Below are 19,319 nucleotides of genomic sequence, written 5' to 3' on the forward strand. Positions count from 1 at the left end.
GAGCATGCAAGCTCATTTAACTCATCCCAGTCTTCTTGTTCCATATTTGCGGGCTTTGCTCCTTTGGTCTTAATCGGCTTTGCCTGCTTCTTCTACAACAGAATATTATAGCATTGTTTTTGCCAGACTGCAAAGTTATGTGCTCCTTCAAGCTTTTTAATGTGCATGAGATGACTGCTGTCACTGCTGCCAGCCATGATTATCAGCTCAAATGTGACCCAAAAATTTAGGAAATGCAGGCTCGAACTGTCACACAAGTGACCAAGGTACAAATAAGTACCAACCAGCAATAAATAACCACGTAAAAGCAAAAAATTCAGATCTGCAAATAAATTTTCAGAAGCACTAAACCTTGTGCTACAACACTCCACAACTGATTACAGCTGTTCCAAGGACAAATATATCACATTACAAGAGAAGTCCCAAAATTTTGCTGCAATTTCTGTTGTACATGCACCCGCGGGCACAGAATTTGACACACACAGTCAAAAGCTTCAAAATTTTTGTGCTCAAAGCATCAACCATACATGTGCACTATCTTTGACATGCATAGAATAGGCCAATTTTGCCAAAATAGAGCAATTTCAGCAAAACCCCCAAAATTTTCCAAGTGCTAGGTGTCCAAATTGCATGGAATTAAAGCCGCATGTACATAAAATGACCAAATGGTGCACAAATTTCGCCCAAACAGTAAAAGCCCCAAATTGCACGAGGTCCAATGTGCATCAATGTCGAGAAATTGGGTAAATTTCACCCCAATTCTTGCATGTACATGAAAAGCCCCAAATGTCGGAGGCAAAATGTCACAAATTCCTACAATTTCTAAGACAAATATCACTGTTGTGTCTTGCTCGCATCAAATTTGGACAAATCCCCAAATTTCTAGCACAAATCTACCCAAAATCGTGAAGTGTGCTTACATGCACGAACACCCGCAAAGGAAAGGAGGCAAAAGGGATTTAGAAAAAAAATTTGATTTTTTCTAAGAAAAAGAATGTGCCGGGGGGAGGGAGGGGTCCGTTTACCCGCCGTGCAGGTCGCCACGCGCCTGTCGGTGCCTACGTGTCGTCACTTGGTCGCTTGCCTGTCACCAACGCGTCGCGTGCCGTCTCATCTTGTCGCAACCTGTCAGATCCAAACTGCCGTGTTGCCTCGAGCGTGTCGTTTGCAGTCTCACTAGTTTGTAGCTGTCATGCCTCCCCTGCCTTGTTGCCCTATGCCACGACGTTGCTTCATGCCTGCGACACCTGCAACTCTCGCTCACCTGTCCGACTGTCTCTCCTGCACTTGCCAAATACCGACGACTGGTGCTTGAGGCTCCTGCTCGTTTGTCACTCAGCCTGATGACTGTTACTGACTCTGGAAAGCGTGCACGACCTGTGAGCTTTGATACCAGTTTGATGGAGCCAGATGAGGAGTCGACAGTGAACGTAATGGATAGCATGCACACATAGAGTAGAGAGAGCAGCGAGTAGCAAGGAGAGTGTGAGCACGACACTTGATGTTCGGTACAATGACGAGTGTACCTCTTTAGGTTTTTAGATAGATATATATGAAAGTACAAATGTGCTAAGGGTGTGTTCACACCCATGCACATATAAAAGGCACGATGGCCCTTTATTCCCAACACAGGCCGTTGCCATCTCTCCTACTAGGCGACTGTTGCAATACCTGCATTTTTGCTATCCAACAAGCCTTCTACATGAGCAAGTATTTCTCTTGTTGTTGCCCTAGTTCCCTGACACTTTGGTGATCAGCGTTTGGTGTTTCTCGCACTTCGACACTCCGATTGGTGGTCACAGTACTTGGGATCCGTCTTTAGTGGACGTCACTCTCCGATACTGCATTACTTTTGCCCTTGGGCATTTTGTACACTCTTACATTCATTTACAGCATTCATTCACTTCAGAGTTTTTTCTCTCTGTGTTTGTCTTTGTGTTTGAGTTTTGAGTTTTTGCGTTTTGCGTTTTGCATTTAGGGTTTGAGTTTTGCTTGTCTTTGTTTGAGTCTTTGTGCTTTAGTCTTGGTTGTGCATGCCTTGTTTCCTCAGTGCAAACCATAACATATCTTTACATTATCATCTCCTTTTGCAAGTAAACGAAGTGTAGAGTAGCCAAGACTGTAGATACAAGAGAGGCATTTAAAAATATTTCATCAATATTAGCAACCTGCTCCGTGATGTGCTTGACACGTGTAATGTATGCATCCATAGAATCACTCTCTATCATGTGCTCCTTCTCAAGCTGCTTGCACAAATAGGCTACATGAGCCTCAATGCAGCAATGCGGAAGCATACGGACAAGACGGAGAAGAGGGAGAGAGAAAAGTGACAAAAGAACGTAGAAGTCTGCAGTCAATGAATGCTGAAATGAAGAGGGCAGATGCACAAGGGGTGTTGGTGTATCATCGAGCCGGATGAAAAACAAAGGTGAGGAGAGCAGGCTGCACAAGTGCTATATATAGCAAAAAAAAAGAAGCACAAAGATAGGCAGGTTGGCCAGTCAAATTTGGCTGGTTACTGTGAGATTTGGCTGACTTGTCAAATCTGGCAAAAGTACCATTAATCTGGCTGCTTGAAATGCTGCAATAAATGTGATTTGATCAGCCCGCCCATGTGGCACTGGTCTGCCTGCTGAAATTGCTTAGAAATCGGCACCTGCTGAAAATGATGCCCAAATAATTGATAGGAAGTCTGTAAATCCCTTCAAGAGAACTGATTGCACCAACTATATCTTGAGAATGCTGATCCAAGGGATGACTAATCTTGAACACCCAGTCTTAGATCTTGGACGCGGCATAAGGCTCAAGGATCTAGAGTGCTGTTGGAGAATAACTATTGGGAATAAAGGCCCTCGTGCCTTTTAATGTGCTTGGGTGTGAACACACCCTTAGCACTTGACTTACACATATATATCTATCTAAAAACCTAAAGTGGTACACTCGTCATTGTACCCACAAATTGTGCACACTCTCTACTTTGCTCTCTCTCTCTCTCTCTCTCTCTCTCTCTCTCTGTGTGTGTCTCGCTACTGCTAATGAACACTGACTGTCTCGATCTTCGTGCCTCCCGGTCACTACAAACTAGTATCAGAGCCAATGGCTCACGCAAGTTGTTGAGGGGTAGACCAATAGACATAACAGTCTCGTGTAATAGTCTTGTGGACTGCTAAGGAGTAGGCGGCACATGTCGAATAGATGAATAGACGAGCTGGGTGACATAGGTGACGAGGTCGCGCTGTGTGAGGTGATGTCTCAGAAATTGTAGGAATTTGTGACATTTTGTCTTTGACATTTGGGGCTCTTCATACACATGCAAAATTGGGCTGAAATTTACCCAACTTCTCGACATTGATGCACATTGGACCCCGTGCAATTTGGGGTTTTTACAGTTTGGGCAAAATTTGTGCGCCATTTGGTCATTTTATGTACATGCAGGTTCAATTCCATGCAATCTGGACATCTAACTCTTGGAAAAATTTGGGGGTGTTGCTGAAATTGCTCTATTTTGGCAAAATGGGCCTATTCTATGCATGTCAGAGACAATGCAGAGGTATGGTTTATGCTTTGAGCACAAAAATTTTGGGGCTTTTGACCGTGCGTGTCAAATTTTGTGCCTGTGGGTGCATGTACAATAGAAATTGCAGCTAAAATTTAGGACTTCTCCTGTAATGTGATGTATTTGTCCTTGGAACAGTTGCAATCAGTTGTGGAGTGTTGTAGCACAAGGTTTAGTGCCTCTGAAAATTTATTTGCAGATCTGAAATTTCTGCTTTTGCGTGGTTATCTATTGCTGGTTGGTACTTGTTTGTACCTTGGTCACTTGTGTGACAGTTTGGGCCTGCATTTGCTGAATTTTTTGGTCACATTTGGGCTGAATTTCATGGCTGGTAGCAGTGACAGCAGTCATCTCATGCACATTAAGAAGCTTGAAGGAGCATATAACTTTGCAGTCTGGTAAAAATAGTGTTATAATATCTTGTTCCAGAAGAAGCAGGCAAGGCCGATTAAGACCAAAGGGGCAAAGCCCGTAGATATGGAATAGGAAGATTGGGATGAGTTAAATGAGCTTGCACGCTCAACCATTGAGCTATCGATTTCTTATGCCTTGCTGTTTAACATTGAAGGTTTGGATTCTGCCTATGCTATTTGGATTCGACTGGAAGAATTGTATGACTAGAAGAGTGCCGCAAGGAAAGTTTACTGGTTGAAAAAACTTATGGATTTGTGTATAAAAGAGAGTACAACAATGTCTACTCACTTGAGTGAGTTTAATTTCATTTTCAGCCAGGTGGTTGCCTTGGAGTTCAAGATTGATGAAGAATTTAAGGCTATGTTCTTGCTTTGCATTCTGCCAGAGAGTTGGGATACATTCAGGACTGCTATAAGCAATTCTAATGCGATGCTTTTGTATGTTGATATAGAGAGTGCTCTACTCATGGAAGAAATGAAGCGACAGAACAATGCATGCAGTAAGGCTTCCAGTGCTCTGCATACTAGGGGCAGATCACAGCAGAAAGGCAAATCTGATAGCAAGGCTTCCAGTGCTCATGCAGTAGCTATTGGCAGCATGCAGTTGCAGTTTCAACATGGTTGTGTCTTCACACTTCAGCATGTACAACATGTACCTCAGCTCAAGAAGAGCTTGATTAGCACAGGGTAGCTAGATGACGATGGATTTCATACCACCTTTGGTGATGGGAAATGGAAGATCTGTAAGGGATCTAGAGTGATTGCCAGAGGTTGTAAAAGTAATACCTTGTATCCTCTCCATGTATTTAGTGTGCGTCACCATGTTGTTGCAGTTATGGAGCAGTCAAGTGTTTCTTTGTGGCATGGCTGATTGGGACACATGAGTCAAACTGGAATGAAAGTGCTTTCTTGTTTGGGTTACTTGCCTTGTCTTCGTTATGTTGATTTTGAGTATTGTGATCATTGTGTATATGGTAAACATACACAGATGTCTTATAAGAAGTCTCTTTTGAAATGTTCTCCTCTAGAGGTAGTACATTCCGATGTATATTAGATGCCAGGTTAATCTTTAGAGGGAAAGAAATATTTTGTTACCTTTGTCAATGATGCTACACGGAAGGTATGGGTTTACCCTATTTGTAGCAAGGACGAAGTGCTTGACAAGTTTCAAAAATTCTTGGCATTGGTTGAAATTCAGATTGATAAGACACTTAAGTGTCTTCGCTCTGATAATGGTGGGGAATATGTGTCCAAGGCCTTTCAGGCATTTTGTGACAGCAAAGGGATAAAGAGGGAGCTCACTGCCCCTCATAATCCACCCTAGAATGGAGTTGCAGAGCGTATAAATCGGACCATATAGGATAAGGTCCGTACGATGCTGTCTCATACTGCATTATCCCTTGGCTTTTGGGCAAAAGCTGTTATGACAGCTGTTTACTTGATTAATCGGTCACTGAATAGTTCTTTGGGGGAGGGAAATCCCTCAGGAAGCGTGGTCGGGCAAGCCACCTTTATATGCTCACATGAAAGTGTTTAGCTGCGAGTCTTTTGTGCACATTCGTAAAGAAGAACGTAGCAAACTTGAGCCAAAGTCTTATAAATGAATTTTGCTAGGATATGGTGACGAGGTTGAAATGGGGTATAGATTATGGGATCCCGAGAAAAGGAAAATAGTACGCAGCAATGATGTTATCTTCGGGAAAGATCGCATGCATAAACAGCCCGAGAAGACTGAGGCTTGTACACCAAGAAAGCAGTAGATGGCAGCCTGATCATCTTGGTTTTGTATGTTGATGACATGTTGATTGCTGGTAGGGATACTCATGCCTTGAACTCACTGAAGCAAAGTCTTCATGGCAGCTTTGACATGAAGGATCTTGGTGATGCAAATCACATTCTTGGTATGCGAATACTCAGAGATAGGTCAAAAGGATTACTCTATCTATCTCAGCAAGAGTATATCTCCAAGGTTTTGCAGCGTTTCAATATGGAGGGGGGGAAAACAATTGGGGTTCCATTGCCTCCATATGTGAAACTCAGTGCAGAGGATAGCCCTACATCTGATGATGAGAAGGATGAAATGGCCAAGATACCATATGCTTCAGCTGTTGGCAGTTTGATGTATGCTATGGTTGTTACGTGTCCTGGCATTGCCTTTGTAGTGGGAGTGGTTAGCAGATACATGGCAAACCTTGGTAAAAAGCATTGAGAAGTAGTGAAAGATATTATGAGATACCTCAAAGGCACATAAGGATTTGTGCATCTGCTTTGGAAAGCAGAAGATATGTGTCGTTGGCTTTACGGATGCAGACTATGCTAGTCATGCGGATTGCAAAAAGTTGACTTTTGGGTATGTGTTTACATTCACAGGAAAAGCAGTCTCTTGGATCTCCAGGCTACAAAAGTGTGTTGCATTGTTTGCTATAGAGACAGAATATGTGGCTGCCACTGCAGCATGCAAGGAGGCTTTATGGCTTTCACGTCTGGTGGGAGAGCTTGGCATTACAGAGTTACATGTTCTCCATTGTGATAGTCAGAGTGCTATCATGCTAGCACGGAATCCCATCTTTCATGCAAAGACGAAGCACATACAGGTGAAGTATCACTTCATTATTAGAGATTACTTGACACCAAGAGCATTGAGCCCGTCAAAGTGTATAGAGATGATAATTCTGCAGATCTTCTCACAAAGGGTCTTCCAGCAGAGCAGTTTGCTCATTGCCGACAGATGATGGGAGTTGGATAGATAGATGTATTTCAACTTTGTACATACCTAGACTTAGCTGATTCTTTTCTCCTCTTAAGGCACATTGCCTTTAGGTGGGAGGTTGTTGGGAAATAAAGGGCCATCGTGCCTTTCATATGCTCGCGGGTGTGAACACACCCTTAGCACATTTGTACTTTCATATATATCTATCTAAAATCTAAAGAGGTACACTTGTCTTTATATTGAATATCAAAGGTGTCGCACTCACTCTCCTTTCTACTGCTCTCTACTCTTTGAGTGTGTTATCCATCGCGTTCACTCAGCTCTGTTAGGCTTCATCACTTGGTAGGCCACTAGGCAGCTGATGTGTACCCTTGGCTGCTTTGGGGTGGGATGCCTTGGATTAAGTAAAAATCAAAGTGGTTGGCCTAACCTTTCGGCTCAATTTTGGTCCTGAGAGGGGGTGTTGAGCTAAAACACACTTTTTAGCTGATTAGCATTCTTAAACAGCCGCGGGAAGTCGTCTGAGAGAGTTTTAGTGGTCCCCCAAAAATCCTAATTCTTTGGGGCACCCTTCAACATCTATAAATAGACAGGCTGTCCCCATTCAGCCTAATCTCTCCTGTGTAGGTTTCTCACCCTTGTGTGCAGATCTCAGCCATCAATCTCCCACCACGTGGCGGTCTAGCCTTTGCGACTGCTGCCATCACCTCATTCTACTGTGGCGTTGTACTGCAGCGTTCTATTGCCGTGTTTTACTGCAGCGTTCTATTGCCGTGTTCTACTGTGGCGTTCTACTGCTGCGTTTTATTGCAACGTTTTACTACTGCGTTTTATTGCAACATTTTACTACTGCGTTTTATTGTGACGTTCTACTATGGCATTTTATTGTGGCATTCTACTGCTACATTTTGCTGCTTCGCCCACATCATTAGGCATTGTCCTCTGCAGTCACCTTAGTCTCCTCACACTCTGGTGATCAGCGTTTGGTGTTTCTCTCACTTCGTCACTTTGACTGGTGGTCACAACACTTGGGATGTGTTTCGGTGGATGCCACTCTCCGACACACTGCTCTGCCCTTGAGTATTTGTACACTCTTACATTCATTTGTAGTATTCATTCACTTCAGAGTTGTGTTCTTCTCTCCCTTCTTCTGTTTGTGTTTGAGTTTTGAGTTTTGTGTTTAGGGTTTGAGTTTTGCTTTCTGCGTCTGTGTCTGTCTCTTTGTGTTTCTGTCGTGGTTGTACACTCTGTGTTTCCCTTAGTGCAAACCCTAGCGGTTTTCTTCACACAAATGCTTCCATTGAAGGGTTGACGACAATAGGAAACAATAGTAGGTGCCATGGACTACGAGGTAGAGGCTAGAAACAAACGCCAAATGGGTGTAGACAATGTTGGGCAGCTTTGTCTGAGATGTCCTTTGCGAATGGGGTGTGGGCAGCATAGCACTAGCACTTGAAACCTACAAAAACGAGATTGGGAAGAGTGGGAAGGCAGGTTGTCTATTTATAGAAAGTTTTGGGCCTCCCAAATTAGGGTTTACATGTGGGACATTGAAACTCTCTTGAACCACTCCCGATTTAAAAAAATGGTTAAAACTCATTAATTAACTTGAGTTTTTGGAGCTGTTTAATGAAAGCTAATAGTAATTGCGAAAAAGAGGCAACTAGACCCCTCTCTAAATAAGAATGTGGGGAGGACTTCTTATGGACTAGGTCATGCAATCTCGGGTAATGCAAAAACTAACATTCAAACTCATTGAAAGTTGGCAATTGGGGCAACGAGATAATGTGTCGGATGAAGTGGAAATACTCTTTAGGATGCTTGTTCAAAAAGAATGTGAGTTGATGGTCATTTGACCTGACTTTAGTGAGCCAGTAGTGGCAAACTGAGCGAGTAACTGTCGGTATCCGGCCAACTTGACTTTCAGATCATCCCCTTAATGCAAAAATTCTTGAAGATCAAAGTCGAGATTGATTCGTCGAGTGTGATCTCCCACCACATAGCAGCCAATGAGATGACTTCAATGCTCAAATGTGAGGCAAAAATGTTGTAACTGAGAGTAGAACTTAGGAAGCAACCCTTGCATTAACTCAATATTGGTTGTGGTATTGTGGGCTCTTTTTGCCAGATGTGATCAGGGTGAGCTAGGCAAGAGGGTTCGGCACAGGCTCTAGTCCAATGACTAGGTTCCGAAGACCTTGAGATTCAAGCATTTGTTGTGAATTTCGACCGAGTGGTGAAATTCGACCCATCAAAACGAACAATGTGTTCAGTAGTCCATGGAGGAGGGATAGGGACATGTGAGGCAGAGGATGGAAATCCTTGCATAGGAGTGACCCATGGAGTGTTTGATAGTGCATCATAAGGAGAGGATTGAAATCCATGTGTCTAAGAGACGGAGATATGAGGAAGTGAGTGTCCAGGGGAAGTGAGGGGGATATTGATCATTGCAGTCCAAGGGTAAATAAATATGCTCACTTGCAGGTGTATGCAAGGCATAGTGTTAAAGGGTGGTATTTCCCCCTAACGATGTACTAGGGTGCAAAGTGGCATTCACACGAGGATAGGTGACATGGGGTGCAGAGAAAGAGAAGGAAGTAGGAGTAGACATGGAAGATCCAAATCATAGTGTGTTGGATGTAGTTTTGAAGTGCAATCCTAGATTACTGAATGCAAAGGAAAGAGATTGGGGAGATGTGAGTGGGACAGGAGTGAAGTTTGAAAGAGAAGTGCCAGCTCCATGCCTAGAATAGAAAGAAGATATAGTTGTAGTTATAGTTGTAGATATATATCAGCGTCTATGGGCTCCTCCATTAAAATTGACTTACTGAAAATTATCCGGATCTTGCACACCAATAGGAGAAACAAAAGAAGATTTTGATTCATAAGACGCAAAAGGGTTATATGGACTTGACACTGGGCTTGGCTTGGCTAAGATGAGGAATATGGTTTGCTAGATGTCCCAAATGCTGTATGTCCTCCTTGATCAGAGATATGACCAACCTCACCAGCTGTTCCGGATGTAGAAGAAAAGTTGGTAGGAGGGAGATAAGTTGGACCATACTTGTTGCACATGAATTCTTCAAACTCCTCACTCATCATGAATTTAGGAAAAGGAGAAGAAAGTGAAGGTGAAGGTGAAGCATTGTCTTCCTCATGGAGTCCATAATGCCTCCTCAGGGCCTCCAGTGGTGGAGAAGCTTGATAAGACATAGTAGAATCCCAAGAAGGTGTCTGCAACATTATGGATAAGTTACGCGTTGTTCGTGTACCTTGCACAAACCAAGCCTCCACAATATTTGTAGGATGCTCTTTACAAGAGCATTGACTTTGATACTATGTGAAGATATGCAAGGGTTTGCATTGAGGAAACATAGAAAGTACGACCATGATTGAAACACGAAGACTCAGATAGTGACATGCAAAACTCAAAACTCAAACACAGAAACAAACATAAACAAAGAGAGGAGAGAACTCTAAAGTGAATGAATGTCGCAAATGAATGTAAGAGAGTACAGAATGCTCAAGAGCAAAGCTAAAGAGTCTTGAAGTGTGATGTCCATCCGAGACGGATTCTGAGTGCTGTAACCACCAATTAGAGACATTGGAGTGTGACAGATTGTAAAAAGGCTGATCACCAAGGCAGTAGATTGTAGGAGACGTAGGCGATAGTAAAGGAAGTGAAGGATGATGGAGATGGCCACTCCAGCTGCAAAAATGCAAGTTGATATAGTCACCAAGTGGAGATCAGCTTGTCGCCAAGTCAGGAGCTGTAAATGCAAGCTGATCTGGGTATCGATGATGAGGAAATTGTAGGTGACAAGTGGCAACTGAAAATGTAGCAATGTGAGGTCCCCAAGTAGCAAGGTGACAATAGGGATGAAGATGCTAAGTTTTGGAGAGGAATGTGTTGCGCTTGGCAGTGGCTGGACAGCAGAGGGAAGGTGGTTGGTGGCTGAAATCTACACGTGGGAGTGAGAAACCTGCACACAAGCATGGGGCTGAATGGTGGGTAGCTTGTCTATTTATAGATGCAAAAGGATCCTCCCAAGTTAGGGTTTTGCATATGGGACACTAACTTTCTAGGATTGTGCTTCTCATTTAATGATACTTTTGGTAATTTGCATGTTTTGGGACTGTTTTAAAGAGCTAAATATGGAATGATTTTTTAGCTAAACAAGGGGAGAGTTACATCTTTGGACATCCAAATGGGCACTAGTAGCCTTGGTCACAGTGGTCATAAAGTGACCCAGTGCAAGTGCACTAGGGGCACTTTAGGGTTAGGATAGGACTTGGGATCCCTATTGTGCACATCATTGGGTGATCACCACTCTTGGACTCTTGGCTTGTAGGCCCACGCATCCACACATTGGGATGGTGTGGGCTGGTGGTATGGGACGCCAACTCTTGGGATGTGTTGTGACCCAATATGTTGCTAGCTCCTAGGCTTGGGGGTGAGTCCATTTGGCTCTATGGTTGGGAGGTGAGGCTGATGTCCATTTTTGAGGTTGGATCCTAGGGGAATGTTGCAATAGATCTTTGATCAACTGGATCATAGCATCTTTGCTGGCTTCAAAGCATTATTATTGCAAGGCTGCAAAGCATATAACGGAGTATAGTTAAAGTGAGAGTATATTATTCCAAATACTAAATGTTGCATACTTGATCTTGTAGATGGACATTAACAACAATGTGATGGTAATCGACCATGTTTCTATTCACTCTTTTCTGGATCAGGATAAAATTTAAATACTGCTTTTTTTTGGGTTGAGTGTTAAAGCGCTCAGTGACACATAATGCTCTTTATAACGATGAAAGGTTCTAGAGTCAGCTTGCTGAGCTCTTTGAATTTCATATTATTATCTTTTCTGTAATGCAGGGTGCACAACTAAGGAAACACATTGATGCAACTCTAGGGAGTGGTAACCTTAGGGAAGCTGTGCGTCTTCCCCCTGGTGAAGATCTGTATGAATGGCTTGCAGTTAACAGTAAGTTTCTACGTCAGTCAATGTAATCAATGCTGCCACTATTCAAAACGTTTTGTTGGGTTCTTGTGATGATCATATCATCTTTATTCTTTCAGTCTACTAGCAAGTTTTGAAGTTTGAGCTTTACATTAAAAGAGGAACTTTAGATGGTTCTTGATGCCTCTTGTTTTGCGTCAACAATGATAATTCTTAAGACTTTTTGCGATATTAGAAAGCAAGTCCTTTAAGAAAGCTCCTACTGGAGACATTGGTACAGTCGTGGTTTATGTTGTACTTGAATTTATGCCAATGACAGTTTATCTTCTATCACTAGGATTGCTCTTGTTTTCAAAGTGTATGTGATAATCCACACGTTTTTTTAGCCATGACTAAATATTCTACTGTTTTGTCATCGTATAAGAGATGGTGTGTGGGAAATTGTAGCATCTAAAAGTACAAAATGGAACAATGTGATGTCTGAAACTAGGAAGACATAAAATTTGATTATGGTGATGAAGTTATGTTTTACTTTTCTCTTAGGCATCCAAGTGACATGTTATGCTTGTAAGTTTCAAGGTCTTATAAAAATAAATGAGCCTTAATACCTTTGAATGTCAGTCAGATTTTTGTTTCAAGTTTGTGGGTGAGCTAGTACGAGTTAGCTTGCATAGTGATATCATAAAAGCAGGTGCCTTGCAGGCTTGGGCTTGGTCATCTGTAGTTAGGATCAAATAGACAGTGCTTTCCACCAGCCTGTTTAGAAAATGGACAGTTTTGTGTTTACAGCGCTGGACCTGTTCTGGATTACTCTCAGAGCTCACGATTCGAATTCATTCAAAGAACTTGAGAGTATAATGGATCTCTTTTGAAGTATGGCAGAATGCTGGGCTTTAGTTGGACCAATTGAATGTGAACACAATATGCAAGGACAGTTAAAGAAACCAGTTAAGCAAGGTTGTGTGGAAAGAATAAGTTGGGTTAGCACAGTTTGGTACTAATCATAGTTGTACCAATTAGTACCATTGTTGCATGGAGTTTGGGAAACAGCAAAACGGAAGCACCAAGGCAATGAACTCATGTTCCAAGTGTAGCCGGCATGATTTTTTCGTTGTTACCATAGTCTTGTGGAGGGGAGACAAGCAAGCTTTAAGTGTGGAAGAAGTGGGTTGACAGCTGAAAATGCAAGTGATGAAATTAGAAGTTGAAGCCAAGGTGATGAATTCACGAAGCACACGGGCCAAATGGAACCATTCATCCAGAACCCAGGTCCCACCCATTGCAGGCATACAAAAAAGAAACCAAATGAAACCTAAGACAGTATAAAAAGGATGGCTCTAGAAACATTTTCCCTGGGGTTTGGGGGGGGGGGGGTGGCAGATTGTTTTAAAATGTTTTTTTTTCATTTCAGGGCTCAGAATTGCCATTTCATGCTAGTACTAGCAAGAGTAGACTTTTTAAACAAGAACTTGGTTCCATCTAGGTTGAAAGGAAGCAGACTTTGTTAAGTGTTTCAATGGGAGGCAACTTCTACTAATGCCGGTCCAAAGAAGAAAATCAATATCCTTGAAAGGATCTTTTTATGACAGATAATAAAGAATACCGTGGGTATGTTTCTTAAGGGAGTATGTTTAATAAAGGATCTTTTTATCGCAGGTACAAGGAATACCATGGATATGTTTGAAAGAGTCTTCTTATGAGATACTAGCGTTGAGAATGCCATGAAGTCTCTAAATGATGACAACATTTATGGTCTCATCATTAGCCAAATCTAGATTTTTAAATTCAACAGATTGTGTAAAGCGAGATGTGATCTTCTCAAATGATTATCATGTGTGATTGCTGTCTGAAAGAGTTTTGAATGTTAAGGATCGATTTGTAATGGATTTCCACACACATTTGAGAGTTGCGAGGACATATAGATTAGGTTTCTTTTTTGGACGGACCCTCTTGTATTGTACTTGGAAGAAATTTTGGGGAACTTGCACTTAGAAATTTTTGGGGAACTTACACTTTCTAGAGCCCAAAAACAATTCATGATGGAGATTCAAAGTCTTTTCGAGAAAATGAAATAACAGTGCAGTCTTCTGGAAGAAGGTGACCAGACCTTACAGCTTTGAGGGGAAAATCCTGGAAAGTTTTAGACAATGTAGGGGTAAAGGAGCTAGAGGGTATTTTTGTTGTGTGAGATGTGCCTGCTTATGGTACAACAGTACCTTCCTCATGATTGATTTAGGTTGTCTTCTTTGGACTGTGATGGATCTTAAAGACAAGAATTTGTTATATTTGCTTGAAATGGTTATGAATTGTCTAATCATCCTATTAGGTATTCTATTCTTGATGAGCAGATTCTTGAAGTTATTAAGATGAAGTTGCAACTAGATGTATGCGGTATGGTGGTGTTTATAGTTTTTTTTCCCAGTTCGAGCATAGGGAAGAAGGAATTTGCAGAGTAGCACATCATTGAAAGGGTCATTGTATCTCTTTCAACTCATTTGGTAATTATTCATAGGTCTAGATATATCCGGTGATCAGCAACCTTGGAGACCTACTCTACAGTGTTGGAGTTCAACCACCATGAATTTTCCCTTTCTTCATTTGAGATTGGGGTGTCAGTTCTACTCCTCATTCCATTGTATGTATGTTCATAGCTCCTCTTCTAATTTTGCACCTCGTTCCTCAAATTTTTTTGTCCCTTTTTCCTTGTACAGATCCAACCTGATTTCTGGTTTGACCAGTTGGCTGGTTGGCTAGTTTTCTCCAGCCTGTTATAGGGTCCTTGCCCTGGAAACACTGCAGCCTGAGTTCCTTGTTTTGCCTTCATTGTGTTCATCTTTCCTTTTATACTGTCCACTCATCTGCGTCTCTATTGTACTTGGAAGTATGTCCATAACACACATGCAAACACATACACACACATCACTATAACTATGTTTACACGCACATCACTATAACTATGTTTATATTATTGTTTCTATCCTTAAGTCATAAATAGATATGTACACGTGCATCCACATACACACACTTCATGGACCTCTCTCTCTCTCTCTCATAGACACTTGCTAGCTTGTCCAATCACATTACATGCTGTGTATAAGCAGAAACTGCTTTGTTCAACTGGCACTGGTTACAGTTTGAATTGTAAATATACTCTGGCTTCAGCAGAAGTCATTAAGTCCCATCAATAATTGGTCTTTGCTGAATGTAGCCAAATACTTGACAATTTTCATAGTCACAGAGCAGCCATTTTTTATGTATATTGTGCTGCCAATCAATTCTGTAATGGACTTTGTTTCTGATTTGGAAAGAGGGGATTTAATGCAGAGAAAGCTATCATTATTTAGTGATTCAATATTTTATGTATATTGGGCTATGTCAATCAATTCTGCAATGTACTTGTTTGGAAAGAGGGGATTTTATGCAGACAAATCCATCATTCGTTAACAACATGATTTTAGTTAAGAGTGATAGAACAAGCACATTTTTTATGATGGCCAAATTGATAAATATGTCTTGGCATGACAGCAGTCATAGATTCCTTCAAACCTCGCCTTTCCTTCAAAGTTTGGCTGAAGCACTTGTAATTCTGACTAAATTTGACAAAACCACCTGTGTTGACTGATAGAGGAAGGAGCCAAATATTTTTATTGCTTAAAAGTGCCTTGTTGTTGACACAAAGAAATAAAATTTGAATAATTAAACTGCTGAAAATAAGGACAATGTGGATACTTGCATTGGAGTCTATTATGTTTGACTGCAAGGAGCTATCTTAGCAATGATATGTCTGATATGTCTACCATTATCACACAAAGAGCCATCAGCACACAAGGTATCATGTGAGTCATATGAACCAATGTATACATCACATTACATGCAGATAATCCTTATAATAAAACTATGGTCCAATGCAAAGGACTACTCTGCTTTCGGAGGTGTAGGGTGAGAGTTCACTTGAAGCGTTGGGTGGTCGTCTAGGCACACAGATTCTAGGTAAATAGGTACCTTAGGAGGACGTGAGGGGTTCATGGTGGGGTCTTTGGGTTGATAGACCATGATGGGCCCAGATTCCTTGTGAGAGTCAATGATGGAGGATGCCTTACATGGCATCTAATGCAATGTGCTTTACAGCTTGGAAGGCATGAGTGGCTTGATTTGGTCTTCCTATGATTTTCCTTTGCATAAAGCAGTGACATGGGTCTGCTGGTGTTGTGGTTCTTGGTCTTAAGTGTTCATGTCACCCAGTGTTACAGATCCACCATATGCATGGTTCCTTGGTCTCTCTATGCTTAGCAAAGAGTGGAACTCCTTAAAGAGTTGAGGCTACTAGCATCCTTCACTCTGCATGTCTTCCCAGGAGCTTGCTCATGCAGCAGCCACTGTCCCTTAGACAACATAACCTGCTCGAAGATGGTCTCCTGAATTAGAAAACTTGGACCTGTAGTAATACTGATGTCCAACCTGCCCATCATGAGTTTTGATAGTGGATCATGCTGACATTAGGAAGGCCTTTACATATCTGATAGACATATTCACCTGGTTTTCCATTTATTGCATCTTCACGATAACATTGCATGATACCATTGTGGATTTTCAAGTTAGCGCTCATGTGGGTGCTTCTTTGAAGTGGTTATTAGACTTGAAGAGTATAGCCATTTTGTCTACCACACTTTTCTAAAGAATCTGCACTTTTACTGATTGACAGCATTCATGGCCTTTCACTATTACAGCTGTCAATTTCTTCAATCAAGTACTTTTCTAAAGAATTTGCACTTTTACTGATTAACAACATGCATGGCCTTTCACCATTACAGCTGTTGATTTCTTCAATCAAGTCAACTTGCTCTATGGAACACTTGCAGAGTTTTGTACAGCAGAAAATTGCCCCACGATGTCTGCAGGGCCAAAGTATGTGCTTCTTTTTGAAGAGCTTACATTTTGAGACTCATGAGAGTTCACTCCATCAGATCTTGAGACTGATGAAAGTTCAGTGTCACATGAAATGCAGTGGCACTGTGTTTAAAAATCTGATCCAGTGCTTACATTTTTATGGCTTGGTGCAGATATGAGTATAGATGGGCTGATGGTGTGCAAATAAAAAAGCCAATAGAAGTTTCTGCACCAAAGTATGTGGAGTACTTAATGGGCTGGATAGAGTCTCAGCTTGATGATGAATCTATGTTCCCTCAGCGCCTTGGTATTGTATTGTGCCAAGTATTTAGCTTTTCTCAACTTCATTTGTAGAACTAGTTTGCTGTTTTGGGGGTCAACTAGGTAGGCATCAGAAAATCAACCAGTAGAAGCAGTTTCATTTGCATTTTAGAAAAAATTGCCTTTGTGGAGCCTTTTCTGAACATGGCATTGCTTCTTGAAATTTGCAGGGGCACCATTCCCTCAAAATTTTAGAGATGTTGTTAAGACTATCTTCAAGCGATTATTTCGTGTTTATGCTCACATCTATCATTCACATTTCCAGAAGATAGTGAGCCTCAAAGAAGAAGCACATCTCAACACATGCTTTAAGCATTTTATCTTTTTCACTTATGTAAGTGTTTATGCATTGTAATTTGGAACTGAGTTTCCTATATATCACTGTAGGAGAACGTTACATGTTCACTTAGATGGTTATGTTGTTTCTCTGCAGGAATTTGGGTTGATTGATAAGAAAGAGCTTGCACCACTGCAGGAGCTGATTGACTCTATTATGGTGGCATATCAACTATAATCAAAACAGAACAACAAATAACCATGCTCATATGCACTTATCAAAATCTATGCACTTACTCGCTCAAGCTAACTCTACAAGCAAAAGGAGAAACTCCTAAGTTTGCCCTCCGTCTTTTGGTGTAGCTAAGGCTTCGTGGAAAAGCAATGTATCAGAAGCATTCAGCATGTATTTAGAAAAGATTTTCTAACTCAAAACTGTATATGCAACAGATTCATTAGCGTCAGAAAGATAATTCAATTGCCTTTGTACTGATATAGGTGGTTGGCATGGTTTTTGGTCGTGTTTATTGTCCAAAGCCATCCCTGCACAAGCACTATGCTCCAAGGAGATGAATAACTAGCTCTTTTTAATGGCGTATTGACTTAATGGTTACTACAGTACATACAGGTAGATTAAGGTTAGTACATAGTAGATGGATCATTCGAGCTTTGTAGTGCTCAATATCCCCTTCTAGACTAGCAAATTACTTGCTTTTAGCATATATTGGCTTTCAAATGTGGCGGCAACTCAGATGTTCCAAGAAAATCCTCACTCCATGAGTTTCTCTTTTCGAGGTGGTTGGTGGCTAAGCCACACTGTAATGTCCATGGAGTCTGACACTCGGGAGATGCAATTGGCCCTTTGGCGGTCTGAGGCTACATAGCAGGAGCATCTTTTGGTGGGCAGCTATTCGGTTTGTCATCACAAAACTAGGTCAGAATCTAGTTAGTAGCATGCATGCTCCATGTAACATCATTTAAAGATCACAGTTTGAGGCAACGGCACAGGGATGATGGATTTGCATATGTCGCCCCCATCCGGGTTTCAACCTCTCTCTCTCTTTTAAAAACGCATCTTACTAACTCGGGCCTTTAAAACTGTCGTCATTTCATCACAAACAATGTTTATTGCATGAAGTCTACAGAGTTTGCAATGTGAGCTTTTCCTTTATATAGATAAAATCTTAGTTCATCTCCTATGTATGAATATTCATAAAACCATTTCTCCTTTCCTTCTATATCCTATTGGATCCTTCCACTACAAGGATTTGTATCAGGGAATGGAAAGCTGCACATAAACGCACACAATGTCACTGATGGATGTGGTGCACCTTATCTATGCTAAAAAAGTATGGCCCTCAATGAGATTCTAAAGAGTTTTTGTCAATCTTGGCACTTTTAAAGGTTTCACTTCTAAAAATTTTTACTATTGAAATACGGTGGTTGCAACGTTTCTTTATAGGCCTTACGTGTAGATGATTTCTTCATTTAATAAACTCACATGAATTGAGATTATTGTCTTCATTAGTTGTTAGCATTGTTGCTAAGGCAGCTGCTATTACAATGGTGCACTAGCAAGGTGGTGCCTCTTGAAAAGTTAACCTCTAGTTAACTCAAGTGGCCTAATTTTAGAAGTTAGTTAACTTTTAATCTATACTCTTTGTTATTAATATCTAGGGAGAGTAACAATTTAGAACTTGGATGAATCTGTGATTCATATGCAATCCTATGATTCTCAATTCCACGCAGAGAGAGAGAGAGAGAGAGAGAGAGAGAGAGAGAGAGAGAGAGAGAGAGGCTCCACAACAACATCCTTCTAAATTGTCCATGTTTAATCTCTTTTGATTAAACAAAATCAATCTTCACTCTCCTTTCTCTAACTTTTGTTTTACCTTTAATCTCTCAAATCTTTGTCCTTGCTTGGGCATGATTTGGCTACTATGTGTGTGTGTGTGTGTGGACATGGCCTCAAATTACCATTTACTCAATCAGGTCCCTTTCTAAAAAGGGGGCGATCCCCTAGTAGATTATGATTTTGTTGTAAATTATACTTACTCTTAGGCTTGATTAAGCGGGTCTTTCAAGCTTAATCTCATTTGTTGATTCTACATGGCAATATTGCATTAAGTTTGGGATGATGTTCTTCACACACTATTCTCACCAATTCTTAGTATGAATGATATCCACTTAGA

At 41.2% G+C, this 19,319-nt stretch overlaps 1 protein-coding gene across 1 annotated transcript in view; it reads left to right on the forward strand.

Annotated features, from left to right (window-relative positions):
* Positions 1 to 17,618, forward strand: part of LOC148012441 (MOB kinase activator-like 1A) — a 66,543-nt gene extending 48,925 nt beyond the window's left edge. The window contains exons 3-7 of the mRNA XM_087669283.1: positions 11,559 to 11,667; positions 16,455 to 16,548; positions 16,704 to 16,837; positions 17,022 to 17,185; positions 17,285 to 17,618. Coding sequence (XP_087525409.1) covers positions 11,559 to 11,667; positions 16,455 to 16,548; positions 16,704 to 16,837; positions 17,022 to 17,185; positions 17,285 to 17,365 — 582 coding nt within the window. The 3' untranslated portion in view covers positions 17,366 to 17,618. The remainder of the gene's footprint in view (positions 1 to 11,558; positions 11,668 to 16,454; positions 16,549 to 16,703; positions 16,838 to 17,021; positions 17,186 to 17,284) is intronic.
* The last annotated feature ends 1,701 nt before the right edge of the window (positions 17,619 to 19,319 follow it).

Source organism: Lygodium microphyllum, chromosome 27, assembly GCF_053477565.2.
Source record: "Lygodium microphyllum isolate KBCC chromosome 27, Lygodium_microphyllum_v1.1.10, whole genome shotgun sequence".
Lineage (NCBI taxonomy): Eukaryota > Viridiplantae > Streptophyta > Polypodiopsida > Schizaeales > Lygodiaceae > Lygodium > Lygodium microphyllum.